Source organism: Salvelinus fontinalis, unplaced genomic scaffold (genome assembly GCF_029448725.1).
Source record: "Salvelinus fontinalis isolate EN_2023a unplaced genomic scaffold, ASM2944872v1 scaffold_0062, whole genome shotgun sequence".
Classification (NCBI taxonomy): Eukaryota; Metazoa; Chordata; class Actinopteri; order Salmoniformes; family Salmonidae; genus Salvelinus; species Salvelinus fontinalis.
Window position 1 is genome coordinate 188,957 of NW_026600271.1, and position 27,002 is coordinate 215,958.

Consider the following 27,002-nt stretch of genomic DNA (forward strand, 5'->3'; position numbering starts at 1 on the left):
CATCTACATGATGTATTGTTACACCATGTAGGAGCAGTATAGACCTAGTCTGTTCATTATATACATCTACATGATGTATTGTTACACCATGTAGGAGCAGTATAGACCTACAGTAGCTAGCTACTTATTTAGATTTAGTGTGACTTAATGTAACTGCCTTAAATGTGCTGTAATAACCATTTTTTATTTGCACTAATCAATCAACACATTCCTGTCTTTGTATGTCTCAATATAATGGTATTATTCAATTAATTCCATTTACAATAATCTTTGTCTGAAAATAAAATATATTCCTCAACTGCGTTTCCACTCCAGTCAGCAGACGGCGATGTGCGTCATTCAGGCGACGCTGCCAGCGTGACGTATAATCCAGTGGACGGTTCTTCATAAACAGCTCGTCACCCACCTCGGTAGCTTGCTAGCCAACATAGCCGAAAGATTCAAGCTATTTATACGCTTTTGGTGTATATTAGCTACTGTGTTTTAGACACACGCCTGTCGTATCTACTTGTTAACCTATTTAATTTAACATTTCGTTATTTTGTATTAGTCAGCTATAGTTGCTGGCTGGTTAAGTTAGCACTAGGCTAGTCGCTAATGATAGCTAGCTAGCTAACATTTCCGACCATGAGCTCACTAAATCTCTCCCCTCTTGTTAAAGAAGAGGAGGTCTGCTGGACGGAGAAAGAAGGTCTGTTGCTTAACGTTGTCGTGAAAGAGGAGGAGGAGGATGTCACAGTAAAACAAGAAGTAGAGGGTGAGGCTATTACAGTGAAAGAAGAAGAGAAAGACGTTTCAGTGAAAGAAGAGGAAGACGCGTTCAGAGTGAAAGAGGAAGAGGATGTTACAGTAAAAGAAGAGGATGCAGTTTATGGAGTGAAGAAGGAAGGGGAGATTACTGTCACATTGGAAGATGAAGAGGAGATAGGAGATCTGATTAACACCAGTAAGTACAGCCTTAAATTCGTTTTTTACTTTCGATATTCGGAGTTGGCTCGTCAATACCTCTTCAACGGAGGGCCCAGGATGATGACTGATATGTCTAGAATCAGACGACGTAGAGAGCAAGCTACCCCTTGTTTTCTCCGTTCCGTTTCCAAAAAGTGACTTAACATATATATTTGAGAAGGGTCTATCTGCTGACCGCAGACTGGGGGGCACGGCATGTAGTGATTTTCATGTAGTGATGTTTTACTGCACACCGTGCCCCCCAATAGTGCCATGTGAGAGTTGGGTTGGCTACACCAAAGATTATGGATATACTGACAAGATGTCTCTCCGCCCTAACAAGGGGAGTTTTTGTCCACAAAGCTTCACTGCGTGTTGTCTAGCTCCCGCCTATCCTTTCTTTGGATTGGTGGATACATCTTATTATTGTAATCTGTTGTTTATCTTCTATGAGGGTTGTTGACGTCAACTGCCTGTATTCAATGGAGAGAGATGCTAAGCTACTAGCATGAATATGCACCGCCTGTATTCAATGGAGAGAGATGCTAAGCTACTAGCATGAATTATGCACCGCCTATATTCAATGGAGAGATGCTAAGCTACTAGCATGAATATGTACCGCCTGTATTCAATGGAGAGAGATGCTACGCTACTAGCATGAATATGCACTGCCTGTATTCAATGGAGAGAGATGCTAAGCTATTAGCATGAATATGCAATAGCGATCTGGAGACAACTCCTATAGTGTTTTTATCAAAGTTGTCGGTATGTCACGTGTCCACATAACAACCTAAACATTACGAAACTTCTGTTGGATCAGGTAAACCTCACGTAGAAAATAAGCCATTCATTTTGTTGTTGACCAAATTCGACACTTTCCACATTGGGTTGATAATTGTTTCCACTTGGATACAACCTACTGTAGCCTACTGGCATGACCTAGAGAGTTACAACCTACTGTAACCAACTGGCATGACCTAGAGAGATACAACCTACAGTAGCCTACTGGCATGACCTAGAGAGATACAACCTACTGTAACCTACTGGCATGACCTAGAGAGTTACAACCTACTGTAACCAACTGGCATGACCTAGAGAGATACAACCTACTGTAGCCTACTGGCATGACCTAGAGAGTTACAACCTACTGTAACCTACTGGCATGACCTAGAGAGATACAACCTACTGTAACCTACTGGCATGACCTAGAGAGATACAACCTACTGTAACCTACTGGCATGACCTAGAGAGATAAAACCTACTGTAACCTACTGGCATGACCTAGAGAGTTACAACCTACTGTAACCTACTGGCTTGACCTAGAGAGATACAACCTACTGTAACCTACTGGCATGACCTAGAGAGTTACAACCTACTGAAGCCTACTGGCATGACCTAGAGAGATACAACCTACTGTAACCTACTGGCATGACCTAGAGAGTTACAACCTACTGGCATGACCTAGAGAGTTACAACCTACTGTAGTCTACTGGCATGACCTAGAGAGATACAACCTACTGTAACCTACTGGCATGACCTAGAGAGATACAACCTACTGTAACCTACTGGCATGACCTAGAGAGTTACAACCTAGTGTAACCTACTGGCATGACCTAGAGAGATACAACCTACTGTAACCTACTGGCATGACCTAGAGAGTTACAACCTACTGAAGCCTACTGGCATGACCTAGAGAGATACAACCTACTGTAACCTACTGGCATGACCTAGAGAGATACAACCTACTGGCATGACCTAGAGAGTTACATCCTACTGGCATGACCTAGAGAGTTACAACCTACTGTAGCCTACTGGCATGACCTAGAGATTTACAACCTACTGTAACCTACTGGCATGACCTAGAGAGATACAACCTACTGTAACCTACTGGCATGACCTAGAGAGATACAACCTACTGTAACCTACTGGCATGACCTGGAGAGATGCAACCTACTGTAGTCTCCTGGCATGACCTAGAGAGATACAACCTACTGTAACCTGCTAGCATGACCTAGAGAGATACAACCTACTGTAGCCTACTGGCATGACCTAGAGAGATACATCTACTGTAGCCTACTGGCATGACCTAGAGAGTTACAACCTACTGTAACCTACTGGCATGACCTAGAGAGTTACAACCTACTGTAGCCTACTGGCATGACCTAGAGATATACAACCTACTGTAACCTACTGGCATGACCTAGAGAGTTACAACCTACTGTAACCTACTGGCATGACCTAGAGAGTTACAAGCTACTGTAACCTACTGGCATGACCTAGAGAGATACAACCTACTGTAACCTACTGGCATGACCTAGAGAGATACAACCTACTGTAACCTACTGGCATGACCTGGAGAGATGCAACCTACTGTAGTCTACTGGCATGACCTAGAGAGATACAACCTACTGTAACCTACTAGCATGACCTAGAGAGATACAACCTACTGTAGCCTACTGGCATGACCTAGAGAGATACATCTACTGTAGCCTACTGGCATGACCTAGAGAGTTACAACCTACTGTAACCTACTGGCATGACCTAGAGAGTTACAACCTACTGTAGCCTACTGGCATGACCTAGAGAGATACAACCTACTGTATCCTACTGGCTTGACCTAGAGAGCTAAAGTTGTAAAATTCCTGGATTTTAAATGAATATTTTCTAGTAATAATGATAATTTCTATCTTCCTATCCATCTGTGGGTTCCCTCTCTTTTGTCTTCCTCTCTACACCAATAATAGACAACTACTGTGGGATCCGCTGCGTCCGTGTGTGTGTTAACTATTAGAATGCTGTACTAGAATGCTTAAAAGGCCTCTAAAAATTTTAATATCGGTTATCGGTATCGTTTTTTGGGGTAAGGAAAATATTGGATATCGGTATTAGCCAAAAATGTAATATCGGTGCATCCCTTTATTCTAAAATGTTTCACAATGCCCCATAATGACATCACAATACCCCATAATGACATCACAATACCCCATAATGCCATCACAATACCCCATAATGCCAAAGCAAAAACAGGTTTAGGTTTTTTGCAAATGTATTGAAACTATTCCCCAGGATAACTAGTCTCAGAGTAATGTAAGATCTCAGGATAACTAGTCTCAGAGTAATTTACGATCCCAGGATAACTAGTCTCAGAGTAATGTACGATCCCAGGATAACTAGTCTCAGAGTAATGTAAGATCCCAGGATAACTAGTCTCAGAGTAATGTAAGATCCCAGGATAACTAGTCTCAGAGTCATGTTAGATCCCAGGATAACTAGTCTCAGAGTCATGTTAGATCCCAGGATAACTAGTCTCAGAGTAATGTACGATCCCAGGATAACTAGTCTCAGAGTAATGTAAGATGCTTGGAAAAAGAAGCTCAAAAGAATAACAGAACGGCACCATTAGAACTAAAATGTGTCCCTGGATGTCAGACCCCCAACCCTCCAAACTGTAAATAAATAATAAAATGTGTCGCCTGGATGTCAGACCCCCAACCCTCCAAACTGTAAATAAATAATAAAATGTGTCTCCTGGATGTCAGACCCCCAACCCTCCAAACTGTAAATAAATAATAAAATGTGTCTCCTTGGCAACATTAGAACCTCGGTACGTTTACTGTGTATGTCGAGACAAAGGAATGATGTAAACAAATAATCCAAAATATTTTTGTCAATGAGACAGTATATAAACAAAGGAATGACCGAACCCCCTTTGGTGACTGAATGCTTGTAAGGAAAACTAGATGATCAAAACATTAGATCACATCAAATAAGCCTGAGTGGTTTCACCTCCTCCCAGACTATACTGGATACTACAGTTATAACTATACATAGTTATACAGGATACTACAGTTATAACTATACATAGTTATACAGGATACTACAGTTATACTGGATACTACAGTTATACAGGATACTACAGTTATACAGGATACTACAGTTATACAGGATACTACAGTTATAACTATACATAGTTATACAGGATACTACAGTTATACAGGATACTACAGCTATAACTATACATAGTTATACAGGATACTACAGTTATACAGGATACTACAGTTATACAGGATACTACAGTTATAACTATACATAGTTATACAGGATACTACAGTTATAACTATACATAGTTATACAGGATACTACAGTTATACAGGATACTACAGTTGTACAGGATACTACAGTTATAACTATACATAGTTATACAGGATACTACAGTTATACAGGATACTACAGTTGTACAGGATACTACAGTTATAACTATACATAGTTATACAGGATACTACAGCTATAACTATACATAGTTATACAGGATACTACAGTTATACAGGATACTACAGTTATAACTATACATAGTTATACAGGATACTACAGTTATACAGGATACTACAGTTATACAGGATACTACAGTTATACAGGATACTACAGTTATAACTATACATAGTTATACAGGATACTACAGTTATAACTATACATAGTTATACAGGATACTACAGTTATACTGGATACTACAGTTATACTGGATACTACAGTTGTACTGGATACTACAGTTGTACTGGATACTACAGTTATACAGGATACTACAGTTATAACTATACATAGTTATTCCAAAGGTGGGCTACTTACTATCCACTGTTCGCAAGCCACCGTTGCTGATCTATTTTATTTATTTATTTCACCTTTATTTAACCAGGTTTGGGCTAAATTATAGATGGGCTATGTACAGGTTCAGTAATCTGTGAGCTGCTCTGACAGCTGGTGCTTAAAGCTAGTGAGGGAGATAAGTGTTTCCAGTTTCAGAGATTTTTGTACTTCGTTCCAGTCATTGGCAGCAGAGAACTGTAAGGAGAGGCGGCCAAAGGAGGAATTGGTTTTGGGGGTGACCAGAGAGATATACTTGCTGGAGCGCATGCTACAGGTGGGTGTGTTAAATCAGAGGGCCTGTTGTCCGGACCTCCGGCAGTCTCTATGGGGGTGCCATAGGGTTCAATCCTCGGGCCGACTCTCTTCTCTGTATACATCAATGATGTTGCTCTTGCTGCTGGTGATTCTCTGATACACCTCAACGCAGACGACACCATTCTGTATACTTCTGGCCCCTCTTTGGACACTGTGTTAATTAACCTCCAGACGAGCTTCAATGACACACAACTCTCCTTCCATGGCCTCCAACTGCTCTTAAACACAAGTAAAACTAAATGCATGCTATTCAACCGATCACTGCCTGCACCTGCTCGCCCGTCCAGGATCACTACTCTGGACGGCTCTGACTTAGAATACGTGGACAACTACAAATACCTAGGTGTCTGGTTAGACTGTAAATTCTCCTTCCAGACTCACAAAAGCATCATTAAGCATCCAAAATAAAATCTAGAATCGGCTTCCTATTTCGCAACAAAGCATCCTTCACTTTTGCTGCCAAACATACCCTCGTAAAACTGACCATCCTACCGATCCTCGACTTCGGTGATGTCATCTATAAAATAGCCTCCAACACTCTACTCAGTAAACTGGATGCAGTCCATCACAGTGCCATCCGTTTTGTCACCAAAGCCTCATATACCACTGCTCTCGTCGGCTGGCCCTCGCTACATATTCGTTGCCAAACCACTGGCTCCAGGTCATCTATAAGTCTTTGCTAGGCCGCCTTAACTCAGATCACTGGTCACCATAGCAACACCCACCCATAGCACGCGCTCCAGGAAGTATATCTCACTGGTCATCCACAAAACCAACACCTACTTTGGCCACCTTTCCTTCCAGTTCTCTGCTGCCAATGACTGGAACGAAGTGCAAAAATTGCTGAAGTTGGAGACTTATATCTCCCTCACTAACTTTAAGCATCAGCTATCTGAGCAGCTTACCGATCGCTGCAGCTGTACACAGTCCATCTGTAAATAGCCCATCCAACTGCCTACCTCATCCCCATGTTTTATTTGCTTTTTTTGCTCACACCAGTATTTCTACTTGCACATCATCATCTGCACATCTATCACTCCAGTGTTAATTTGTAATTACTTTGCTACTATGGCCTATTTATTGCCTTACCTCCTTACTCCATTTGCACACACTGTATATAGATTTTTCTATTGTCTTATTGACTGTACGTTTGTTTATCCCATGTGTAACTCTGTGTGTTGTATGTGTCAAACTGCTTTGCTTTATCTTGGCCAGGTCACAGTTGTAAATGAGAACTTGTTCTCAACTGGCCTACCTGGTTAAATAAAGTTGAAAAATAAAAAATGTAGGAATTGTTCATGACGTCCTCCAGTGATTTTAACTTTTCCTGTTGAAAAGTGATATATAAATACAGTAAAGTATAAACACACAAAAGGGAAACAAATAAATGTTTTGAGGAAAATAGTGTTTTTTTAGACAACTGCAAACTAGAAGGAGTGAGTGATGTCATAGTAAGGCCTTCAAGGAGTTGGCTTGATGGGAAGTCGTGATGTCATCCAATAGGAGACTGATCTTCATGTGAATATTCATTATTCTTTTTAAAATCCTTCCTGTTCTGTCAAGTTGGTTGTTGATCATTGCTAGAAAGCCATTTTCAAGTCTTTCCATAGATTTTAAAGACGATTTAAGTCCAAACTGTAACTAGGTCACTCAGGAACATTCAATGTCATCTTGGTAAGCTCCTCCAGTGTAGATTTGGCCTTGTGGTTTAGGTTATTGTCCTGTTAGGACAGTTTTGATTTACAGTTTTAGTAACATTTAGTTTCCTTATATTACGCTTGGAAAACAGTTTTCATGGGCACAGAAATTCCAAATCATTTGAATTTGCTAAATTCAATGGTTCTAATCGAGAGTCACCTTAACTTTATTGACAACACCCAAATGGATACTGTCATTAACGCAGTTCTTCAATAATTACACATCATTCTTAATACTGTAGCTGTTTAGTTAGTCACATGTTCAACTATCATCAGCTAATCCAGGAAATCATTTAATGAATGCCAGTCACATGACAAACATCACGACATGCAACAACAACCAAAGTGCTTCTTCATTCATTACTCTGGTAAAGACAGTTATGCCGTGCTCCATGTTGGATCCAACATCCCTAACAAATTGATGTTTATAATGTTATTGTCTGCTTGATTTACAGTAGGGTCTCGTTAGTCTGTTTGGACACGGAGATACTTAGCTCATAATGTGTAGAGAACTGTTCCTTGATGGATAGGCTATTGTACAACACACAGAGCTATTTTCCTATATTTGTTGTTAGGTGAAGTTATGGGTCCTACAGTAGGTCTATGTTGTTGTTAGGTGAAGTTATGGCTCCTACAGTAGGTCTATGTTATTGTTAGGTAATGTTATGGGTCCTACAGTAGGTATATGTTATTGTTAGGTAATGTTATGGGTCCTACAGTAGGTCTATGTTGTTGTTATGGGTCCTACAGTAGGTCTATGTTATTGTTATGGGTCCTACAGTAGGTCTATGTTGTTGTTAGGTGACGTTATGGGTCCTACAGTAGGTCTATGTTGTTGTTATGGGTCCTAGAGTACACTATGTATGTCATGCAACAACAACTAAAGTGCTTCTTCGTTCATTACAGGTATATTTGTTGTTAGGTGAAGTTATGGGACAATTTGGCAAACAGTATACAAACCCTCATTGTCAGGTTGATGGAAAAGCTAGACAAAGAGCATTTTACTGGTTGAAGGGTTTTTTAAGTACAAAGCGGTTGATTTGCGATGACACAAACATTATATTAAGCAGGACATTCAAACGAGCCTTACAATTATAATCCAAAGAAGTGTGAAATGCACTCATAAGCAACCTGGAAATGGAGGCTACTCCCCTGAGTTTTCACCCATTCACATTCAGAATACTTTGTGAAAAACTAAAATCTTTGCTATAACTATTATCCTCACTAGCGGGAAGGAGTTTCTACAACCAGATATACTACATCTATAACTAGTGGTTTCCTCATTACCAGATATGCTACATCCATAACTATCGGTTTCCTCATTACCAGATATACTACATCCATAACTAGTGGTTTCCTCATTAGCAGGGAGGTGTTTCTACAATTTGATTGTATGTGCTTCGCCCTCGTGCCGCAATTTTACTACATCTAGCAATCTGACTCTACACCAGAGAATACACACAGGAGAGAAGCCTTATATCTGTGATCAATGTAGGATGAGTTTTACTTCATCTATCCAGCTGACTTCACACCAGAGAACACACACAGGAGAGAAACCTTATATCTGTGATCAATGTGGGATGAGTTTTACTACATCAAGCCATCTGATTCGACACCAGAGAACACACACAGGAGAGAAGCCTTATAGTTGTAATCACTGTGAGAAGAGTTTTCCTACATCTAGGCAGCTGACTTTACACCAGAGAACACACACAGGAGAGAAATCTTATAGTTGTAATCATTGTGAGAAGAGTTTTCCTACATCTAGCCAGCTGACTTCACACCAGAGAACACACACAGGAGAGAAACCTCTCCGCTGTGATCAATGTGACAAGAGATACTCTGATAAAAGATCTCTGATCAAACATAAGAAAATACATACATGAAGAAGTTGTTTCATGATATCAATGAAATAATGTCACAATGTAGAATGTTTTAACATTGTAGTAGGAGTATTTTAATGATGTCACAATGTAGAATGTTTTAACATTGTAGTAAGAGTATTTTAATGATGTCACAATGTAGAATGTTTTAACATTGTAGTAGGAGTATTTTAATGATGTCACAATGTAGAATGTTTTAACGTTGTAGGAGTATTTTAATGATGTTCTACCTTATCCTTATCCTTTGCCCTGTTCAATTGATTGCAGCATGATATTGATATTAGCCTCAGCGGAAAATCCAGGCTCTGAATTGAAAGAGTATTATTTAACAAAAAGTGACTAACAAAAAAAGAGCTGTGTTACACTTACTGCGTTGGTGACCCACTTTAATCAAAATGCAGCACTTCAAAATGTAGCCAGCTGTTTTCTACAAGTTGAAAAAGCTGCTTGTTTAAAAAAATACATGTAAGATGATAATTGTTGCAGATGTTTGTGTATATACACACATGAAAGCAGTATAATAAATTGTACTATAATCAATTTTATTAACAATCTGACATCACTCCAGTATTTCTTGACAACATTCAAATGCTAATTGTCTTCATTCCACTACTGAAGAAGCATGAATCAAATCACCTCATATTTCAAACATTCAGCCTGACAAAAGATACATGTTTTATTATTCCATGCCTCACCATTAAGTGAAGTATTGCCAATAAATATTAACAAAGGGGTGTACATTTGGTTTTGATTTTCAAATTTACAATTTATGTAACATTTAGTATTCATAATTATTTATGCAACCAGCTGACCATTTTTGGGTACAATTATATTGACAATGTTGCCCTGCTTTTAGAATATCAGGGTTCATTCTCAGATGTGCTAACCCAAATGCATGACATTGGGGACTGGGCCCCGATCCAACAACATGCCTATCGAGTGAACCCTGAAAAGAGAGAGAGAAGTAAGGTGGAAAGTTACTACGGATATTGCAGGAGTTGGTTGCTGATTGTCTCAAGGGTGGGCAGTCAACAAGTTTTGCGTTTAGCCAGTGCGTTGCCATGGATCACAATTTATTTTGACTGCACTTTTTTCCATATTGGAGATTAGTCTTTTTGGGCTCGTTCCAAGGGGACGAGAGTTCTAGAAGCTAGTTAGTTTTAGGATTCTATTGAAAGAAAAAGGATTTAAAAAATAATACGATTGTATATTATTATTTAGAAATACGTGTTTTTTCTTGATTTTAATAATTGTTGACAGCCAGTAGACACTGTGTTTATATTGTAGAAGCATTGTAGTTGATTATGTGAAATGGAAGTTTTTTTCTGTCGGTGGTGAGCAAACTTGTCCAACAAAAACATAGGATATATTTGTTGTCTTAAGGGGAAAAGTGTTACAGGCTTTGGTTTTTCCATTTATGTTTTGAGGTTGGACTTTAGCACGTATAGCTCGTTAGCACGTATAGCTCGTTAGCACGTATAGCTCGTTAGCACGTATAGCACGTCTAGCTCGTTAGCACGTATAGCACGTCTAGCTCGTTAGCACATAGGACGCACTGATTGGTGTCACCTCGTTAGTCAAATCAAATCAAGTTTATTTTATATAGCCCTCGTTTATTTTATATAGCCCTTCTTACATCAGCTGATATCTCAAAGTCCTGTATAGAAACCCAGCCTAAAACCCCAAACAGCAAGCAATGCAGGTGTAGAAGCACGGTGGCTTGGAAAAACTCCCTAGAAAGGCCAGAACCTAGGAAGAAACCTAGAGAGGAACCAGGCTATGAGGGGTGGCCAGTCCTCTTCTGGCTGTGCCGGGTGGAGATTACAACAGAACATGACCAAGATGTTCATAAATGACCAGCATGGTCAAATAATAATAATCACAGTAGTTGTTGAGGGTGCAACAGGTCAGCACCTCAGGAGTAAATGTCAGTTTATTTTTCATAGCCGATCATTTAGTATCTCTACCGCTCCTGCTGTCTCTAGAGTTGAAAACAGCAGGTCTGGGACAGGTAGCAGGTCTGGGACAGGTAGCACGTCCGGTGAACAGGTCAGGTTTCCATAGCCGCAGGCAGAACAGTTGAAACTGGAGCAGCAGCACGGCCAGGGGACAGCAAGGAGTCATCATGCCAGGTAGTCCTGAGGCATGGTCCTAGGGCTCAGGTTCTCTAAGAGAGAAAAAAAGGAGTCATCATGCCAGGTAGTCCTGAGGCATGGTCCTAGGGCTCAGGTCCTTCGAGAGAGAGAAAGGAGTCATCATGCCAGGTAGTCCTGAGGCATGGTCCTAGGGCTCAGGTTCTCTGAGAGAGAGAAAGGAGTCATCATGCCAGGTAGTCCTGAGGCATGGTCCTAGGGCTCAGGTCCTTCGAGAGAGAGAAAGGAGTCATCATGCCAGGTAGTCCTGAGGCATGGTCCTAGGGCTCAGGTTCTCTGAGAGAGAGAAAGGAGTCATCATGCCAGGTAGTCCTGAGGCATGGTCCTAGGGCTCAGGTCCTTCGAGAGAGAGAAAGGATTCATCATGCCAGGTAGTCCTGAGGCATGGTCCTAGGGCTCAGGTTCTCCGAGAGAGAGAAAGGAGTCATCATGCCAGGTAGTCCTGAGGCAGGGTCCTAGGGCTCAGGTCCTCCGAGAGAGAGAAAGGTGTCATCATGCCAGGTAGTCCTGAGGCATGGTCCGAGGGCTCAGGTTCTCCGAGAGAGAGAAAGGAGTCATCATGCCAGGTAGTCCTGAGGCATGGTCCTAGGGCTCAGGTCCTCCGAGAGAGAGAAAGGTGTCATCATGCCAGGTAGTCCTGAGGCATGGTCCTAGGGCTCAGGTCCTCAGAGAGAGAAAGGAGTCATCATGCCAGGTAGTCCTGAGGCATGGTCCTAGGGCTCAGGTCCTCCGAGAGAGAGAAAGGAGTCATCATGCCAGGTAGTCCTGAGGCATGGTCCTAGGGCTCAGGTCCTCCGAGAGAGAGAAAGGAGTCATCATGCCAGGTAGTCCTGAGGCATGGTCCTAGGGCTCAGGTACTCCGAGAGAGAGAAAGGAGTCATCATGCCAGGTAGTCCTGAGGCATGGTCCTAGGGCTCAGGTCCTCCGAGAGAGAGAAAGGAGTCATCATGCCAGGTAGTCCTGAGGCATGGTCCTAGGGCTCAGGTCCTCCGAGAGAGAGAAAGGAAGAGAGAATTAGAGAGAGCATACTTAAATTGACACAGGACACCAGATAAGACAGGAGAAATAGTCCAGATATAACAGACTGACCCTAGCCCCCCGACACAAACTACTGCAGCATAAATACTAGAGGCTGAGACAAGAGGGTTCAGGAGACACTGTGGCCCCATCCGATGATATCCAAGAAGACCACGTCAGTGACTCAACCCACTCAAGTGACGCACTCCTCCTAGGGACGGCATGGAAAAGCACCAGTAAGCCAGTGACTCCTATATATTAATATATGGCCAAGCGATGTCAGAGCGGCATAAACAGATACAGTAGAATAGGATAGAATACAGTATATACATATGAGATGAGTAATACATAGACTAAGATACAGTAGAATAGGACAGAATACAGTATATACATATGAGATGAGTAATACATAGACTAAGATACAGTAGAATAGGATAGAATACAGTATATACATATGAGATGAGTAATACATAGACTAAGATACAGTAGAATAGGATAGAATACAGTATATACATATGAGATGAGTAATACATAGACTAAGATACAGTAGAGTAGGATAGAATACAGTATATACATATGAGATGAGTAATACATAGACAGATACAGTAGAATAGAATACAGTATATGAGATGAGTAATACATAGACTAAGATACAGTAGAATAGGATAGAATACAGTATTTACATATGAGATGAGTAATACATAGACTAAGATACAGTAGAATAGGATAGAATACAGTATATACATATGAGATGAGTAATACATAGACTACAACTGCCTAGCCAGTTGTAGCGCATTCTTGGGTGCAATGTTCACGTTCCCGTACTGACTGACTGTGTGGAGGCTCATTGATTTAATGTTACGTTAGTACCTACATGCTATACTAGCAAAAACAAATATTGTATAGCTGTTGGCTATATTCGCCACGACTTACCGTTCTTTGTGCAGCTTCAAATGTTGAACAAAGTTGGAAGTTGTTGCGCCTCCGTCTGTAATTTTTTCCCCGGATGTTTTGCAAGTTGCAATCCGTTTTTTGTTGATACCGCGTAGTCTTTATATCCGAAAAGAACAATTACTTAATTACATCAAGCGTCCCAATGGTAAAACGTTTGAGTTCATTACATCAAGCGTCCCAATGGTAAAACGTTTGATTTAATTACATCAAGCGTCCCAATGGTAAAACGTTTGATTTAATTACATCAAGCGTCCCAATGGTAAAACGTTTGATTTAATTACATCAAGCGTCCCAATGGTAAAACGTTTGATTTATTTACATCAAGTGTCCCAATGGTAAAACGTTTGATTTAATTACATCAAGTGTCCCAATGGTAAAACGTTTGATTTAATTACATCAAGCCTCCCAATGGTAAAACGTTTGATTTAATTACATCAAGTGTTCCAATGGTAAAACGTTTGATTTAAATACATCAAGTGTTCCAATGGTAAAACGTTTGATTTAATTACATCAAGTGTTCCAATGGTAAAACGTTTGATTTAATTACATCAAGTGTCCCAATGGTAAAACGTTTGATTTAATTACATCAAGTGTTCCAATGGTAAAACGTTTGATTTAATTACATCAAGTGTTCCAATGGTAAAATGTTTGATTTAATTAAATCAAGTGTTCCAATGGTAAAACGTTTGATTTAATTACATCAAGTGTTCCAATGGTAAAACGTTTGATTTAATTACATCAAGTGTTCCAATGGTAAAACGTTTGATTTAATTACATCAAGTGTTCCAATTGTAAAATGTTTGATTTAATTACATCAAGTGTTCCAATGGTAAAACGTTTGATTTAATTACATCAAGCCTCCCAATGGTAAAACGTTTGATTTAATTACATCAAGTGTTCCAATGGTAAAATGTTTGATTTAATTACATCAAGTGTTCCAATGGTAAAACGTTTGATTTAATTACATCAAGTGTCCCAATGGTAAAACGTTTGATTTAATTACATCAAGTGTTCCAATGGTAAACCGTTTGAGTTCATTGTGACACGGTCACGTTGCTGTTTATCGCCACGTTGGGATGCAACCTTTTTTTAACCAGTTCTGATGGTTGTTAAAAGTGGGATTTTGACATTATTATCGTTAAATCAACACACTGGACACTCCCAACACTCCCACCTATCAATCTCTTTGGCACCGTAGACATCAAGTCACTTGACAGTAATGTTCCATACAATGTTGCATTCCATTTTTGAAAGGTCATTTTTCATTGAAGACAATGAAAGTTATTAACATTCCATAAAATTTTAAATCAAGGCTGAGGCTCAAATAGTCGCCTTCACTTTACTTAAAGTGTAGGAAGCAGTGGAGTAAAACAATTTACTCACCAACAACAGCATTGCCTTAAAGTCCCACATGATGATGTAATGACATCACAATACCCCATAATGACATCACAATACCCCATAATGACATCTACATGAGCAGTATAGACCTAGTCTGTTCATTATATACATCTACATGATGTATTGTTACACCATGTAGCAGCAGTATAGACCTAGTCTGTTCATTATATACAGTATATCACAAAAGTGAGTACACCCCTCACATTTTTGTAAATATTTGAGTATATCTTTTCATGTGACAACACTGAAGAAATGACACTTTGCTACAATGTAAAGTAGTGAGTGTACAGCTTGTATAACAGTGTAAATTTGCTGTCCCCTCAAAATAACTCAACACACAACCATTAATGTCTAAACCGCTGGCAACAAAAGTGAGTACACCCCTAAGTGAAAATGTCCAAATTGGGCCTAATTAGCCATTTTCCCTCTCCGGTGTCATGTGACTCGTTAGTGTTACAAGGTCTCAGGTGTGAATGTGGAGCAGGTGTGTTAAATTTGGTGTCATCGCTCTCACACTCCCTCATACTGACTGGTCACTGGAAGTTTAACATGGCACCTCGTGGCAAAGAACTCTCTGAGGATCTGAAAAAAAGAATTGTTGCTCTACATTAAGATGGCCTGGGCTTTAAGAAGATTGCCAAGACCCTGAAACTGAGCTGCAGCATGGTGGCCAAGACCATACAGCGGTTTAACTGGACAAGTTCCACTCAGAACAGGCCTCGCCATGGTTGACCAAAGAAGTTGAGTGCACGTGCTCAGCGTCATATCCAGACATATGATAGACATATGAGTGCTGCCAGCATTGCTGCAGAGGTTGAAGGGGTGGGGGGTCAGCCTGTCAGTGCTCAGACCATACGCCGTACACTGCATCAAATTGGTCTGCATGGCTGTCGTCCCAGAAGGAAGCCTCTTCTAAAGATGATGCACAAGAAAGCCCGCAAACAGTTTGCTGAAGACAAGTAGACTAAAGACATGGATTACTGGAACCATGTCCTATGGTCTGATGAGACCAAGGTAAACTTATTTGGTTCAAATGGTGTCAAGCATGTGTGGCAGCAACCAGGTGAGGAGTACAAAGACAAGTGTGTCTTGCCTACAGTCAAGCATGGTGTTTGGAGTGTCATGGTCTTGGGCTGCATGACTGCTGCCGGCACTGGGGAGCTACAGTTCATTGAGGGAACCATGAATGCCAACATGTACTGTGACATACTGAAGCAGAGCATGATCCCCTCCCTTCGGAGACTGGGCCGCAGGGCAGTATTCCAACATGATAACGACCCCAAACACACCTCCAAGACGACCACTGCCTTGCTAAAGAAGCTGAGGGTAAAGGTGATGGACTGGCCAAGCATGTCTCCAGACCTAAACCCTATTGAGCATCTGTGGGGCATCCTCAAACGGAAGGTGAAGGAGTACAAGGTCTCTAACATCCACCAGCTCCGTGATGTCGTCATGGAGGAGTGGAAGAGGACTCCAGTGGCAACCTGTGAAGCTCTGGTGAACTCCATGCCCAAGAGGGTTAAGGCAGTGCTGGAAAATGATGGTGGCCACACAAAATATTGACACTTTGGGCCCAATTTGGACATTTTCACTTAGGGGTGTACTCACTTTTGTTGCCAGCGGTTTAGACATGAATGGCTGTGTGTTGAGTTATTTTGAGGGGACAGCAGATTTACACTGTTATACAAGATGTACACTCACTACTTTACATTGTAGCAAAGTGTAATTTCTTCAGTGTTGTCACATGAAAAGATATACTCAACTATGTACAAAAATGTGAGGGGTGTACTCACTTTTGTGATATACTGTACATCTACATGATGTATTGTTACACCATGTAGGAGCAGTATAGACCTAGTCTGTTCATTATATACATCTACATGATGTATTGTTACACCATGTTGGAGCAGTATAGACCTAGTCTGTTCATTATATACATCTACATGATGTATTGTTACACCATGTAGGAGCAGTATAGACCTAGTCTGTTCATTATATACATCTACATGATGTATTGTTACACCATGTAGGAGCAGTATAGACCTAGTCTGTTCATTATATACATCTACATGATGTATTGTTACACCATGTAGGAGCAGTATAGACCTAGTCTGTTCATTATATACATCTACATGATGTATTGTTACACCATGTAGGAGCAGTATAGACCAAGTCTGTTCATTATATACATCTACATGATGTATTGTTACACCATGTAGGAGCAGTATAGACCTAGTCTGTTCATTATATACATCTATATGATGTATTGTTACACCATGTAGGAGCAGTATAGACCGAGTCTGTTCATTATATACATCTACATGATGTATTGTTACACCATGTAGGGGCAGTATAGACCTACAGTAGCTAGCTGCTAATTTAGATGTAGTATAACTTAATGAAACTGCCTTAAATATGTGGTAAACATTTTTTATTCGCACTAATCAATCAACACATTCCTGTCTTTGTATGTCTCAATATAATGGTATTATTTAATTAAATCCATCTAAAATAATCTTTGTCTGAAAATAAAATATGATCCTCAACTGCGTTTCCCCTCCAGTCAGCAGACGGCGAAGTGCGTCTTTCAGGCGACGCTGCCAGCGTGACGTATAATCTAGTGGACGGTTCTTCATAAACAGCTCGTCAATCACCTCGGTAGCTTGCTAGCCAACATAGCCGAAAGATTCAAGCTATTTAGACGCTTTCGGTGTATATTAGCTACTGTGTTTTCGAAACACTTCTGTCGTATCTACTTGTTAACCTATATCATTTAATAGTACGTTATTTTTTATTAGTCAGCTATAGTAGCTGGCTGGTTTAGTTAGCACTAGCCTAGTCGCTAATGATAGCTAGCTAGCTAACATCCCCGAACATGAGCTCCCTAAACATCTCCCCTCTCGTTAAAGAAGAGGGGGTCTGCTGGACGGAGAAAGAAGCTTTGGGGCTAAACATTGTCGTGAAAGAGGAGAAGGAAGAAGAGGATATCACAGTAAAAATAGAAGTAGAGGGTGAGGCTGTTACAGTGAAAGAAGAAGAGAAAGACGTTACAGTGAAAGAAGAGGAAGACGCGTTCAGAGTGAAAGAGGAGGAGGATGTTACAGTAAAAGAAGAGGATGCAGTTTTTGGAGTGAAGATGGAAGGGGAGATTACTGTCACGTTGAAAGATGAAGAGGTGGAGATAGGAGATCTGAGTAACACCAGTAAGTACCGCCTTAAATGTGTTTTTAACTTTGGATTTTCAGAGTTGGCTCGTCAATACCTCTTCAACGGAGGGCCCAGGATGATGACTGATATGTCTAGAATCAGACGACTAGAGAACAAGCTACCCCTTGTTTTCTCTGCTCCGTTTCCAAAAAGTGACTTAACATATATATTTGAGAAGGGTCTATCTGCTGACCACAGACTGGGGGGCATGGCATGTAGTGATTTTAATGTAGTGATGTTTTACTGCACACCGTGCCCCCCAATAGTGCCATGTGAGAGTTGGGTTGGCTACACCAAAGATTATGGATATACTGACAAGATGTCTCTCTGCCTAACAAGGCGAGTCGTTGTCCACAAAGCTTCACTGCGGGTTGTCTAGCTCCCGCCTATCCTTTCTTTGGATTGGCGAATACATCCTATTATTGTAATCTATTGTTTATATTCTATGATGGTTGTTGTCGTCAACCGCCTGTATTCAATGGAGAGAGATGCTAAGCTACTAGCATGAATATGCACCGCCTGTATTCAATGGAGAGAGATGCTAAGCTACTAGCATGAATATGCACCGCCTGTATTCAATGGAGAGAGATGCTAAGCTACTAGCATGAATATGCACCGCCTGTATTCAATGGAGAGAGATGCTAATCTACTAGCATGAATATGCACCGCCTGTATTCAATGGAGAGAGATGCTAAGCTACTAGCATGAATATGCACCGCCTGTATTCAATGGAGAGAGATGCTAAGCTACTAGCATGAATATGCACCGCCTGTATTCAATGGAGAGAGATGCTAAGCTACTAGCATGAATATGCACCGCCTGTATTCAATGGAGAGAGATGCTAAGCTACTAGCATGAATATGCACCGCCTGTATTCAATAGAGAGAGATGCTAAGCTATTAGCATGAATATGCATAGCGATCTGGAGACAACTCCTATAGTGTTTTTATCAAAGTTGTCGGTATGTCACGTGTCCACATAACAACTTAATCATTACGAAACTTCTGTTAGATCAAGTAAACTTCACATAGCATATAAGCCATTCATTTTGTTGTTGACCAAATTCAACATTTTCCACATTGGGTTGATAATTTTTTTACTTGGATACAACCAACTGTAGCCTACTGGCATGACCTAGAGAGATACAACCTACTGTAACCTACTGGCAGGAACTAGAGAGATACAACCTACTGTAACCTACTGGCATGACCTAGAGAGATACAACCTACTGTAGCCTACTGGCATGACCTAGAGAGTTACAACCTACTGTAACCTACTGGCATGGCGTAGAGAGATACAACCTACTGTAACCTACTGTCATGACCTAGAGAGATACAACCTACTGTAACCTACTGTCATGACCTAGAGAGATACAACCTACTGTAGCCTACTGGCATGACCTATAGAGATATAACCTACTGTAACCTACTGGCATGACCTAGAGAGATACAACCTACTGTAGCCTACTGGCATGACCTAGAGAGTTCCAACCTACTGTAGCCTACTGGCATAACCTAGAGAGATACAACCTACTGTAGCCTACTGGCATGACCTAGAGAGATACAACCTACTGTAACCTACTGGCATAACCTAGAGAGATACAACCTACTGTAGTCTACTGGCATGACCTAGAGCACAGGTGTCAAACTCATTCCACGGGGGGCCGAGTGTCTGCGGGTTTTCGCTCCTCCCTTATACTTGATTGATGAATTAACATCACTAATTAGTTAGGAACTCCCCACACCTGGTTGTCTAGGGCTTTATTGAAAGGAAAAACCAAAAACCTGCAGACACTAGGCCCTCCATGGAATGAGTTTGACACCCCTGACCTAGAGAGATACAACCTACTGTAATCTACTGGCATAACCTAGAGAGTTACAACCTACTGTAGCCTACTGGCATGACCTAGAGAGATACAACCTACTGTAACCTACTGGCATGACCTAGAGAGATACAATCTACTGTAACCTACTGACATGACCTAGAGAGTTACAACCTACTGGTATGCATGCATTTCTAAACTTTTTCTCTCACTTTTATGGGGTATTGTGATGTCATTATGGGGTATTGTGATGTCATTATGTGGTTTTCTGATGTCATTATGTCTGAAGATTGATCATTTAAAAAAAATGTAATCCATAAGGCTGTGCTGTAACAAAATGTGGTAAAAGGGAAGGGGTCTGAATGCATGTATGTTGTCCTGGGGTGTCGCAGATTTAAAAATATATATTTTCTTTCTACCAATTGATTGGTTGAAATGTTATGACGTGTATTTTTCCATATAGACACATAGAACTATATAGAACTTGAACTGAACTTATGCTTCAACCGTTTGATTAAATAATGAACGCAAATGACCTGAGCCAGAGATCAATATAACCAGAAGGAAATAACCAACCGACCTGCTGCTGGCCTTCCTAAATTCTGACATTATGCTCCTGAAGTTTCCGGTAAAATCGGCTAACTTTTTCCATTTCCATTCAGAGTGACCATTTCTACCATTTAGATCTTCGTGGCAGTTATGAACGAGTTACAACACCTGTTTAGCCCCGCCACTTCCTGGGTCGTTGAATTAAATTTAAGGAATAAATCCGAGTCTCACGTTCATCACCTGTGGAAGGCGGGGCTTCCAGCGAGGCGTGGATTTGATAGTATGTTGTACCTAGTTTCCCTCCTTCAGGGAACAATAGTTATAGTCATAACGTTACGCTTGTCATATGATGAACTTCAACTAAAATAAGGGATCTTGCTGTCTGACAGTTTTTTTTGTATTCTGAAATTCACTTGAACTACGTAACATTTAGTGGCTCCTTATGTTACGCTGGGAAAACCGTTTTCATGGGCACAGAAATCCTAAATAATTTCAGAGTTTGCTAAATCCAATGGTTGTAACCGAGAGTCACCTTAACTTTATTGACAATACCCAAATTGATACTGTCATTAAGGCGGTTCTTCAATAATTACACATAATTCTTAATACTGTAGCTGTTTTGTTAGTCACATGTTCAACTATCATCAGCTGATCCAGGAAATCATTTTCTGAATTCCAGTCACATGACAAACATCACGACATGCAACAACAACCAAAGTGCTTCTTCATTCATTACTCTGGTAAAGACAGTTATGCCGTGCTCCACGTTGGTTCCAACATCCGTAACAAATTGATGTTTATATTGTGTTATTGTCTGCTTGATTTACTGTAGGGTCTCGTTAGTCTGTCTGGACACAGAGATACTTAGCTCATAATGTGTAGAGAACTGTTCCTTGATGGATAGGCTATTGTACAACACACAGAGCTATTTTCCTTAATTCAGGACATTTAGAATGACAACACATTACAGAGTAGCCTAGTGGGATTATTCACAAAATTATCTGGTTATGAAATGTCATGGCAGACATTTTAGTTTCCATGTTTCACCTGAATTATTAAACAATTTATAATCCTAGGTCTGTTGTTGATAGGTGAAGTTATGGGTCCTACAGTAAGTCTATGTTATTGTTAGGGGAAGTTATGGGCCCTACAGTAGGTCTGTGTTATTGTTAGGGAAAGTTATGGGCCCTACAGTAGGTCTATGTTATTGTTTGGTGAAGTTATGGCTGATGTTAAAGTTAGCCAAAGAGCATTTTACTGGTTAAGTGTTTTTTATAGCAGTTGATTTGTGACAATAACACAAACATATTAACCAGGACATTCAAGCGAGCCTTACAATTATAATCCAAAAGTAATGTGAAATGCACTCATTAGCAACCTGGAAAATGAAGGTTATTTTTGCTGTCAGCCTATGAGAACTCCCCTGAGTTTCCCCCCACGGTGGTGAATTAGTGAATAGACACAGAACTTAATGTGAGTTTCCTTCAGCTGTAATATTCAGAATACATTGTGAAAAACTAAAATCTTTGCTCACCATTTTTGCTCCAGGCAGATATACTACATCCATAACTATCGGTTTCCTCATTAGCAGGGAGGTGTTTCTGCATTCAAATTGTTTGTGCATTGCCCTCGTGCTGCAATTTTAGCAAACACAGAAAAGGGCCTACATTGGAGACCATTAGTTGTCTGGTACACTGCTTAGAGTTTCAACAACTTGAATAACTTATTTCTAGTTACCACTAATGTGATAACAAGACAAAATATGACTTGTTGCTAACTTGACTGTCTTAATTGTCAAATAATTCAACAGGCGTCAATTGTTGTACAACTTCATGGGTACGCTCTGGGCATCATCTTTTACATCAAATTAACAGTGGATTTCTGCTGTTGTGGGCCTTTAACCGTCTGACTTTGTGGTTCACACAGGAGAGAGACGGGACTATCGTGGATCCTCTGGGGAGCCTCAACAACCTCATGATGCTGATGCGGCAGAGAAGAGTCTCTCCACGTCAAAACACCTCAAGAAACGCCTGCAGAGACCCACAGGGAAGAAATCTCACTGCTGCTCTGACTGTGGGAAGAGATTCACCTCATCAGGCATTAAAATACATCAGAGAATACACACAGGAGAGAAGCCTTATGGCTTTGATCAATGTGGGAAGAGTTTTGTTGAGTCAAGCTGTCTCACGATACATCAGAGAATACACACAGGAGAGAAATCATACAGCTGTGATCAATGTGGGAAGATATGTTCTACATCTGGCCATCTAACTATACACCAGAGAATACACACCGGAGAGAAACCTTTTAGCTGTGATCAATGTGGGAAGAGTTTTACTACATCTAGCTATCTAACTATACACCAGAGAACACACACAGGAGAGAAAAGATATAGCTGTGATCAATGTGGAAAGGGTTTCGGTACATCTGGCTGTCTGACAAAACACCAGAGAATACACACAGGAGAGAAACCTTACAGCTGTGATCAATGTGGGAAGAGATGTTCTACATCTGGCCATCTTACTATACACCAGAGAATACACACAGGAGAGAAATCTTACATCTGTGATCAATGTGGGAAGAGTTTTGCTGCATCTGGCAATCTGACTATACACAAGAGAATACACACAGGAGAGAAACCTTATAGCTGTGATCAATGTGGAAAGAGTTTTACTCAGTCAACCAGCCTGACATCACACCAGAGAACACACACAGGAGAGAAACCTTATAGCTGTGGTCAATGTGGGAAGAGTTTTTGTACATCTGGCCGTCTGGCAACACACCGGAGAACACACACAGGAGAGAAACCTTATAGCTGTGATCAATGTGGGAAGAGTTTTGGTACATCTGGGTGTCTGACAAAACACCGGAGAATACACACAGGAGAGAAATCTTGTAGCTGTACTCAATGTGGGAAGAGTTTTACTCATTCAACCAGCTTGAAATTACACCAGAGAACACACACAGGAGAGAAACCTTATAGCTGTAATCAATGTGAGAAGAGTTTTTCTTCATTAGGCCTTCTGACTGTACACCAGAGAATACACATAGGAGAGAAACCTTATTGCTGTGATCAATGTGGGAGAAGTTTTACTCAGCTAGGCAGCCTGGTATCTCACCAGAGAACACACACAGGAGAGAAACCGCATAGATGTAATCAATGTGGGATGAGATACTCTGATAAAAGATCTCTGACTAAACATCAGAAAATACATGTTGTTTCATGATATCAATGAAATAATGTAGAATGTTTTTAGTCACGCCACAATGTAGAATGTTTTAACATTGTAGTAGGAGTATGTTAATGATGTCACAATGTAGAATGTTTTAACATTGTAGTAGCATTATTCTAATGATGTCACAATGTAGAATGTTATAACATTGTAGTAGGAGTATGTTAATGATGTCACAATGTAGAATGATTTAACATTGTAGGAGCAGTATTCTAATGATGTCACAATGGAGCACCCTAAACGTTTGCTCTGAATTGAAAGAGTACTATTTATGAGATTTAACAAAAAGTGACTATCAAAAAAAGAGTTTTGATTCAAGTTGGTGACCCACTTGAATCAAAATGCAATACTTCAAAATGTTTAGGTTCTCAATATATCCCAAACTGTTTCTACATATTGGTTATTGATTTGGACATGTTAAAACTGTGTTTTGAAATTGCGCTATTCCCATTTAGCAAAATGTCATTGAAAAGACGTTGAAAATAACATTCTGGGTAGTTTTTCAATGACTTAACTTAATTTCAAGGTACTTGCAGCCTAAACACATGGACGCAGTATAATAAATTAGTCTATAATCAATTTTTATTAACAATCTGACATCACTCCAGTATTTCTTGACAACATTCAAGTGCTAATTGTCTTTATTCCACTACTGAAGAAGCATGACTCAAATCACCTCATATATTCAGCCTGACAAAATATACATGTTTTATTATTGCATGCCTTACCATTAAGTGAATTATTGCCAATATATATTAACAAAGGGGTGTGTACATTTGCTTTTGATATTTCATATTTACACTTAATGTAACATTTAATAATCATAATTATTTATGCAACCAACTGACAATTTTTGGGTATAATTATATTGAAATTGTTGCCCTTCTTTTAGAATATCAGGGTTCATTCTCAGATGTACCAACCCACATGTACTAGAGCATGACATTGGGGACTGGGCCCCGATCCAACAACATGCCTATCGAGATATTGCAGGAGTTTGCTCTTGAAATCAGACATGACATCATGACATCAAATACAATTTGATTTGAGTTCCAAGGGGATGAGAGTTCTAGAAGCTATTGAGTTTTAGGATTCTATAGAATGAAAAAGGAGAAAAAAATGATATGTCAGGTTTGGAGATGAGTTTTGTTTGGGCTCGTTCCAAGGGGACGAGAGTTCTAGAAGATAGTGAGTTTTAGGAAGACGAGAGTTCTAGAAGCTGGTGAGTTTTAGGATTCTATAGAATGAAAAAGGAGAAAAAAATAATACGATTGTATATTATTATTTAGAAATATGTGTTTTTTCTTGTTTTTAATTGTTGACAGCCAGTAGACACTATGTTTATATTGAAGGGGAAGCATTGTAGTTGATTATAATGTGAAATGGCAGTTGTTTTCTGTTGGTGGTGAGTAATCTTGTCCAACAAAAATTATAGGATTTATTTGTTGTCTTAAGGGGAAAGGTGTTCCAGGCTTTCGTTTTTCCATTTATGTTTTGAGGTTGGACTTTAGCACGTATAGCTCGTCAGCACGTAGGAGGCACTGATTGGTGTCACCTCGTTAGTCAGTATGTGTAACACCAGTTCTTTTGTTTGCCTCTTCTTGGGCAGATTTAGTGGGTCTCATGGTGGGTGACTTTTATGTCCCAGTTGTTGTTACTAGTCAACTTTCAGTGGACACTGAGAGCAAAACTGCAACATTATGTTATAATACTTTTATTGGATCAAATGGTTGTTTTATGCAACAGAATAGAGGGTTCTTAGAACTATTGTGTCTGTGTGTTCTACTGAGGATGGGCCATCGGGAGAAAACACTGACAGGAGATTTACAATGTCTTTTGGGTGATAAAACCTAAAGAGACCGCATTCCAGAGCATGAGTTAATGTTTCTGTTCTATATGGTACCAGGGAGAGATGACCCCAGGGCCAGACCCTGGTCTCTACACAAAGAGTACTGTTTTTACAGCAGATATTGTCACTGAGAATTATAAGTATCTTTCATACCAGTCTTAACCTTGTGACCCGTTCTATACGTCTATTGTTGGTCATGTAGGTTGAAAGGGGTGTATCTTGGCTGTAAAAGACCTTTGTACTTTTGTCTTGTGGCTCTCAACAAATCATCTGGGGGTGATTTGTCGACCAGCCATCATTATCGTAGAACACTCAATTGATTCACTTTATATGTGTACGTTGTATTGACCTGCTCCTTTATTAAGTGAATAAAGATTTAGTTTAAGAATAACTCTGACTTGTGTGATAAGTTTGTCTCATTTGATATGAAAGAAATTAACCACATTTGGTGATATTAATCTTCACTTGGTGACCGCTCGTGACGACCTGGGTAAATGGTGCACGAGGGATCCTTCTAACTTGGGATCTCAGGGAGACCACATTTCGGGAACGGAGCAGATGGACCCACCTTTGATCTGAGAGGCAGTGAGCCGAGTCGATACAAAATCTCAAACCTTGTTTTTTTTTTTTTAAAGAGGTGAGGGAAACACGCAAAGTGTAGTAGTTAGAAAAACCTCCTAGGCTCTGAGTGTGTATTCCTGTGTGAGGGGCACCTTGGAGGTGTAAACAGGGCCCAGTCAGGAGGCTCTGAGCGTGTATTCCTGTATTTTCCCAGTATGAGAGGAGTTGCTAGATTTATTGAATAAACCTTTTTCCATAAAGTTAGTGAACCAAGGTGGCTGACTAGCTGTTGATGTTGAAGAGTCCCGTTCACTAGATTATACGTCACTGTTGCAGAATCACCTGAAAGACGCACTTCGCCATCAGCTGACTGGAGTTGGTATCGTAGTTGAGAAAATACTTTCAGACAAAAAGCTAAAAAGCGACTGCCCCTAAAAACCAACGACTCCCTTTGAAAACGGGCGATGTGGCATCAGAAACAATTATTATGGTGTAAAAATGTACTACAAAGTGTCGCTAAATAGAATAACTTTGGTCATACCCACTCAGCCCGTGACGTCCAAGGACGTTGAATTATGGGCCATATCAGGTCTGTCTGTTGTGGCCGCTATTTCGCCCCAAAATAGTCATCCCAAATCGGGTTGTGTGTAAACTTGTAACGGCGGTCCTCCTTCTCTTCATCAGAAAAGGAGGAGTATTTATCGAACCAAGGCGCAGTGGAGTTTGAACACATATTTATTAACGAAAAAACACGAACTTGAATAAACTAACA

At 40.3% G+C, this 27,002-nt stretch overlaps 2 protein-coding genes across 4 annotated transcripts in view; one reads left to right on the forward strand and one right to left on the reverse strand.

Annotated features, from left to right (window-relative positions):
- The window catches only part of LOC129842718 (zinc finger protein ZFP2-like), a 213,879-nt gene that overhangs the window by 32,582 nt on the left and 154,295 nt on the right, over positions 1 to 27,002 (reverse strand). The gene's annotated exons all lie outside the window — the stretch shown is intronic.
- On the forward strand, positions 358 to 26,060 carry LOC129842717 (zinc finger protein OZF-like). 2 transcript variants are annotated; one of them, XM_055911340.1, is made up of 2 exons: positions 358 to 946; positions 22,514 to 26,060. In XM_055911340.1, the coding sequence occupies exons 1-2, from the start codon at positions 628 to 630 to the stop codon at positions 23,812 to 23,814; spliced, it is 1,620 nt and encodes a 539-aa protein (XP_055767315.1). In that variant the 5' UTR covers positions 358 to 627; the 3' UTR covers positions 23,815 to 26,060. The 2 variants fall into 2 exon arrangements, with proteins under 2 accessions (XP_055767315.1, XP_055767314.1); XM_055911339.1 differs by lacking the exon at positions 358 to 946 and adding an exon at positions 17,628 to 18,212.